The sequence below is a fragment of the Sinocyclocheilus anshuiensis genome, unplaced genomic scaffold (assembly GCF_001515605.1).
Source record: "Sinocyclocheilus anshuiensis isolate Anshui unplaced genomic scaffold, SAMN03320099.WGS_v1.1 scaffold2171, whole genome shotgun sequence".
NCBI classification, from domain to species: domain Eukaryota; kingdom Metazoa; phylum Chordata; class Actinopteri; order Cypriniformes; family Cyprinidae; genus Sinocyclocheilus; species Sinocyclocheilus anshuiensis.
The window spans coordinates 524,813-532,421 of NW_015537929.1; the positions used below are offsets into that span (position 1 = coordinate 524,813).

Here is a 7,609-nt window from a genome sequence, read left to right on the forward strand (position 1 = left end):
TACAACGGGGCATGTTGTCACATTTCACTTCCATTTTTTGAGGGTAAATAAAGAAAAACTTATACACTGTAATTATGAAACAAAGCGACATATTTGTACTAGACAAGTGTGAAATTACTGTGGATAAAAAAATATATACTCTGAACCCCTTGTGGATTTGGATTTACTACACAAACTGAGAAAGTCAAAAAGTGTTACTTTGTGCCCCGCTCTCCCCTACTCTATCTTAATCGCTACCATACACATCGTACACGCAGTTTATATCTGAACTATAAACTTTTCCCAGTACTTCTGTGATTTGAATGTTTGTAACACAGAAATAATGATACTGTGTGGCTGAAAAGACTGAAGCTGTTTCATTCATGACAGACAGCTGCTCTCTTTAGGTCAATGGTAGCGCTAACGCAAATGTAAATGTTCAAATCACACTGGTGTGATCGTGCTCTGCAGGGCAAACCAAGTGATCACAACATTGTGACTGCACACTTCAAAGGTTGAGGAATGAAACAGACGAATCATTGTAATGTAGGAATAGGCTAGAATCACGTTGGTGTTTGAATCGTGTTCGCGATCTTTAACGATCTATTAAATTAAAGTGCTTTGTCATGTTGGTGGTGACACCTCTCTTGCAACATATAGCTATCACAGACATTATACTTAGCTTTTTTGGCTTCTGATCGCAAATGTAGCCAAACTTTGGAGCGCTTAGATTAGCGAGCAAGGTCCTGGCAGATCGCTAGGTCCTGTACCGATGAAGAAGAAGAAGAAAAAAAAGCGCATAGGAATCGATAGGCGGAAGCGAAATTTTAATTTGACAACAAGTATCCATTCCTGACCTTAAGTATCCGATTCTAGAATCGGAATCGATTTTCGATTCCCAACCCTACTAGTAATGTAGGATAAGATTTTTTGTAATAAAGAAGTTGTAAACTGATGAATAAGGCTTACTAAGATAATAATATTAATAGATATAATAATAACAATAGCAATAATGCCCAACAATCTATACTGATTTATAATTATTCATAATTTATGTTTTATAACAAATACTTGATGATGCTGAATACTTGCCATGTGTTTGGTAAAAAATATAATAACAAACTACATTTACGAAATGGCCTAACAATAACTATTTGAAAATAAAAAATCTATTTTTTTGGCATTTAATTTAATTTATAATTTTTTAACAAGTACTTGATGATACTGAATATTTGCGATGTGTTTGCTACAAATATAACAACAAAACACATTTATGAAATGGCCTAACAATAACTATGAAAAACATATGGCTTTTTGTGCCTTTCATTTAATTTTGGTGATTAGATGCATTAATTAACTAATTAACTGAATATTAGAATATTAAACTAAAGGTGAGTAAATTGTGCACATAGTGAAATATTTTTGGGAATATTAGGAATTGTGCACAGCAAGACTCAAAGACAGCAGGAGTTGTACACCATGTAAACATACACACTCATAGATGACACATTTTGACCAGGGGTGAAAATGGAATGAATGATATTATAAGAGTGTGCTCTGATAGTGTGCTCTGATTGACAGTTACATTACTAAAAGAAGACTGTAATTTTCGATGCTGGCTTTTTAAACAGATACACGATCAGTCTCAAAAAGGCACATTTGCATACCAATAATGCTTGCATCCATCCCATCTACTTTCCTTGTCACCTTTTTAATAGTGGTCATCATTTGTACCATACACTTTATGAGATATTATGTATAAAGATGAGCCTCAATTCCCTGGTTCACATTTGAGACACCAAAATTGCTGGAAGAGGTGGTGATAAATGACATTTACCAACATTCCTCCAAGCATTTAAGAATGAATCAAATAAAAATAATACGTCTCATGAGGCAAAAGCTGCTCATAGGAGAGTTTATGAATAATCTCAACCTCATGCTAGGCTTCATCTAATCACTTGCTTTAAAAACAGTGCAGTAATTTGCAAATGAAAAACAAATACTTTTAGTTACAGTAGATCTTTACAAGCATGTGCTTTGCATATCAGTATAGCAGCCAGCTTCTAATTTTGGCTCACATGCTTAAATATTCTTCCGTTTCAAATTTCACTCCAGATTTAAATGAGTGCTAGTTAATTTAGTATAGAGTAGAGCTGCCTGTGGATCTATGCTAAGTTAAGACAAGGATGATTCATCCCCACTGTTATAAACGGTCCCACTGATATAAACAGTAGACAGGCATGTCTGGGTGGGGTATTTTTGTGCCTCTCTCCCTCAGGACCTGAACCCATCCCAGCTCACAGAACACTGAAAATATTTCTCTAATTAGCAGAAAGACATACCACACACACCTCTGGCACATTTACAGCCCCCTGTTCCTATCTTTGGCACATCTGAGCAAAGAATGTTCAAAACACCTTTTTTTTTATTCTTCTAGTAGTGTCATTCATTATAAATAGAGTAGACATAACAATGTGATGTATAGTAATGGCAGAATTACGCAAATGCTGAAACTGTTACATAATTAATTAAATCAATGAAACTATGAAAAGTGCACAAAAAAATAGATTTTACAAAATAGTTTTTTTTAATCCTAATCCCAGAACATAATAAACGTATTTATGTCTTACTTTTATCAGACAAATATACCAGTTTAATTTTTGGTTTAATTTGTTTGGATTTTATTTTATTTTATTTGAATAAGAAAAAAGGGTCTGTAGATGACATTAGCTGTAAAAGGTTAAAAAAGACAAAAATTTCTTATGATTTCAAGGAAACATTTGAAGTATGTATTGGACATTATTTGAATAGAACAGGGTATTTACACACTGTAACCGATTTTTGTAATTTGAACAGTATTTTACTGTAATATGTACAGTAAGATACTGTAAAATGTGTATACAGTATTTTACTGTAAACAGCAAAGGATTATGGGAAAATATACGGTCACTACTGTATTTCCTCACTACTGTAAATCAATTTTTCAATCAAAAACTAACCAATGGCAAGGGAGTTCTTTTTTGACTGTTTGGTGGAAGTGGCTGTAAAAGGACAAAAGAGAAATGCACCGTTAACTCGACAAAAGGTTAGTATATTATTTCTGTTTTATGCAAAACTGCGATATTTTCAGATGTTTACACTTGTTAACAGCAAACTAACATTATTCATCGTGTCATTTTTCATGTTGGGAGTTGGAGTCTTTTTTTCTGACAGATGGCCGGAATGCCACCAAAAGGCTGATAACATCGACTGGTGAGTAAGTTAAGGTCACCTATATTAGACAAAATGAACCTTAGTTAAACCAAGAAACACGTTTGTACATTCTGCTGCCCTTTAATGCAAGTTAGCTCCTCTGGCGAGTCGTTATTTAACCTTAACAGCGAATTAACGTGAAATACTGAGGTAAAGTGCGTTAGGCAAACCACTGTTTCAGTGGAGATTTTAAACAGCATTTTCTAGTACTTCTTTTGTTAGTTATTTTCAGATTTCTAGTCTGGATGTAGTCTGCAACGTCGGAGGTTTATTTTGGATCATCTTCTTGTGAATGCCATAGTATGGATGATAACATCAACTGGTAAGTTAATAATGTAATTTAGCCGAAGTTAACTAACTTAGTTGAACAAAGAGAAGCATAGTAAGTTATCTTCTCTACTCTGCCTCTTTATCGCAACTAACTCTGCCTGTTAACAAAAATTCAAACCATAAAATAAAAAATAAATGTTTTATGTGAAATACAATAAATATTAGCTGAAATAAAAATATTACAAAATTCTTTTATTTCAGTTAGTGGCCGAGACTTTTCTTATTTTCATTTAATTTTACTTGATGTACTAAAATAACTAAAACTAAAACTGAAATAAAAAAGGAATAAAAACTAAATAGACAATTTAAAAATAATTATAATCATTAAATAAAACTTTAACTGGAATTAAAATGAAGACAGAAAATGTAAAAATGAAAACTAATTCACAATATTAAACAAAAACAGTATCTCAATGATACTAAAATATCACTAAAACAGAATAGTTTAATACAAAAAAAGACACTATGCACTGTAAAAAAAAGTACTATATGTCTAACTTGACTTGAGCCTTTGGGCATCAGTTTTCAGAGCAACACTTCACAGTGGAAATTCATGCAACTGTGCAACTTCTGCCTGGCTGACCCCACAGCCGTGTGTGAAATGTGACACGGCCCTTGGTTTCCCCTTCAAGAGGTGCTTTTACCAAGTGGATGAGTTATGGACTGGCGAGTATGGGCTGTGTGGGCCAGAATAGGTAATGGGTGGGGGTAGAGGAGGGGTAACATACAGTAGGGTGAGACAGTCAGCTTGAGAGAGAGAGAGACAGACAGACAGGACCCTTCTTTAGACAGGAGCCACGGCCGGCGCAGCTGTCCCTAGCATTCCTGGCGTGTCATCAGTCCACAGATTGGAGAATTAAAAGGGACTAAAGACTGTGGGGCCATTCTGACATTTTTCCTTTGGTTGCTGACTTAGTTTGCTTTACTCTTCTTCCTTCGGACACTTCTGCATTACATCTATCCGACCAGTCTTGGGCCAGAGGCCCCCAGTATGGCGGACCAGTATAACACCAATGAGGAGAAAATTCTGAAAGATAGTCACACCAAGGAGATTGATTTGATCAACAGGGACCCTAAGCAGATCAATGAAGATGTTGTCAAGGTACGTGTAATTGTTGGTTTTACAGAAGTTCTGGTGTGTTTGGCACTTAAAACCTAGTTGATAATTTCAAATTAAATGCCATTAAAACAAAAAGAAAGTATTTTTGCAAAGTATTTGCAGAAGCTAATAGCTTGCACAAAAAAAATAGCCAAATAAGCATATACTTGACAGAAATATGTATATATAACTTTATGAGAAACTGATAAAGCATGCAAAATATTCACTAACTTCCTAAATGGTGGAATCGATACGTGTGGATTGGCAATCTAGTCCTTAGAGACAGACTTGCTTGCGTGTGAGCTGCATAACACTTTATGCTGTAGCTACAAGGCATGACACAAAAATAGCACTAAACCTACTTCATCTGGCAGGACAGGCCATACTATCAGTATTTATAGAAGGAGGTAAAAGGGTGTGTCAGACAGCAAAATGTATTACTTCTTCCCATGTGTTTTAATAATTCATTATAGATTAGTAGGGGAAATTGTGCAATTTATTTAATTTTGACTATTGAGCTATGTACAAATCATAAATTACAGTCTGGTATTCTTTCTCTTTTGACTGAGTGTACGATCACTGTTGTGGTTATAGCAACAGAAATCAGAAATCATTCTAATGTGCTGATTTGGGGCTCAAAAATATTTATTATTATTTTTTAGCAGATAATCATATATTATTATTATTGAAAGTTTTGCTGCTCTATATTTTATTTATATATTTTTGAAAACCATGATACTTTATAGTTTAGAATTTTTTTGTAACAATGTAAAAAGTATTTCCTGTCACTTTTGCTTTAATGTAATTCTTGCTGAATAAAAGTATGTATGTATGTATTTTGAGTTTTAGATTTCCAATAATCTCTGTCTTATTCAAGCAACTGGGTTTAATTCCAAATGTTGTCAGCACTATGTTATACTTGTCTTAACTACATTTTTTCATATTTACCAAAGATCAGATTATTCTGTGTCAGCCCTTAAATAGATGTTATGTAAAGATTTGAAATAACGGTCTGAAATACTTCCTCTTAAATACTCTGCAGTTGTTATGAGATTGAAGCTAAAATAAACAAGGTGCCAGACTGCCTTCTACTGATGGGGGATTTTGATATCAAATGTCACTGTTTGGAGAATTAATCATCATCCATTAGGAGCACAAGCAGAAGAGAACCCATGCCAAATGCCTGCCAAATTACTGACAATGACATTTGTTTGCACAATATACTAATCAGGTTTTGGCAACAAATCTCTGGTTTGGATATTTGTACTAACCAGCAAATGTTGTCTCCCCCCTTAAAAAAAATTCAAGGTGGATTTTGAGGATGTGATAGCCGAGCCCGACGGCACCCACAGTATGGATGGAGTGTGGAAAGGCAGCTACACCACCTTCACCGTCTCCAAGTACTGGTGCTACCGTGTGCTGTCGGCCATCTTTGGCATCCCAGTGGCGCTGCTGTGGGGCTTCTGTTTTGCCTGCATCTCCTTCTGTCACATTTGGGCAGTCATGCCCTGCATTAAGAGCTATCTGATCGAGACCCATTGCCTGAGTCGAATCTACTCTCTCTGCATTCATACCTTCTGTGACCCCTTGTTTGAAGCTCTAGGGAAAATTTTCAGCAGTGTACGGGTGGCATTACGCAAAGAGGTTTAGATTTTCAAAGTTCAAAGTCAAAGTTTTCAATGTTCAGTCCTTGGAGGAAAATGTTTTATTTTACACATATCTAATTTTGGAGTGTGGATTTTGAGGTCCCTAAAAATGAAAAGACCACATGAATAATAGAATGCATATTTCCCCTGGATGGTTAATCCTATGCGTTGTTTTTTTTCCTCAGTTTATGTTAGAGGCTTTGGGAGCAATTCAGGATTAGGCCACCTGCTTGTTCAGAGAGACATATGATGAAAAGCCTCTCTGACTGACAATGGAGAGTAAGTCTTATCTGATATCATGGGGTTTCTCTCTTTTTTTTGTTTGACAGATTTAAAATGGGATGTTGCTGAGTGTGGTATTTTTATCATGACAATGTCAGATATGTTCTGTACAACTAAATTAAACATTTAAATGTAAATAATAGTTGTTTGAATTATGTTTCATATGTGTTTGAAGTAAGTTTGCTACACTACAGCAATTAATTAAACATCAAATTTTATGCCCCCAAAATCTGACACTGAATAAGACATTGGAAATAATTTTACCTTTAAACTGATGCCATGAATTCATGATGAAATGTGTTTCATTCTTTCTTTAATTTTACGTTTTTCTAAAACCCACTTTTCCCTTAAATACCAAATGGTTCAGATGTCCAAAAAAAAAACAAAAAAAAACATGACTATGCAATTTGATCTATTTGCTTTCAACCCCTCACTTTAGTTGGCTTATTATATTCCACTTTTCAACACATTTACTCACAGTCAGACATATCAACACACAATTTATTTCAATAAATAAAAGCTACAGCTACACATATTGAATGTAAATAGGCAGCATATTTTCCAGGAGGAAAAATCTGTAGCTTTTTAAATGGGAAGTAACAAGCATTTCAGTGAATAGTGTATTTAAACCTTGTAAAATAAATATTTTCTGCTGTTAATACTGGTCTGCCTTTATCATTTTCTTTATCCTTCTAATCTTGCAGCACTCATAAACAATTATGTGACATTTCTTGTAAACAAGGATATTTTAGAATATTTTATAAAGATGAAGCAACAAACAGGCAGAAATCAGTTTTTCGAGCGATATTAAAGCAGCACTATGTAACTTTTGGCGCTCTAGCGGTTTAATAAACAGAACTGCACACATCGCGCGGAAGAACATTCCAACCGGAGCTACTTCTCTAAGTTTATGTCTATGGTGATTCACGCAGGTATGTGTTACTCCGCAGCGGTGACGACCCGACCAGGCTACAATAGTCCAAATATAAGTACTTATTAGAAGTGTACTGTAGTGATTCGG

General features: G+C 34.8%; 1 protein-coding gene across 1 annotated transcript; it reads left to right on the forward strand.

The window, feature by feature from the left end:
* The first annotated feature begins 4,331 nt into the window (after window positions 1-4,331).
* On the forward strand, window positions 4,332-7,220 carry LOC107658089 (caveolin-3-like). Its single transcript, XM_016446527.1, has 2 exons — window positions 4,332-4,663; window positions 5,969-7,220. Exons 1-2 carry the CDS (start codon window positions 4,553-4,555, stop codon window positions 6,308-6,310), a joined length of 453 nt encoding a protein of 150 aa, XP_016302013.1. The 5' UTR covers window positions 4,332-4,552; the 3' UTR covers window positions 6,311-7,220.
* The last annotated feature ends 389 nt before the right edge of the window (window positions 7,221-7,609 follow it).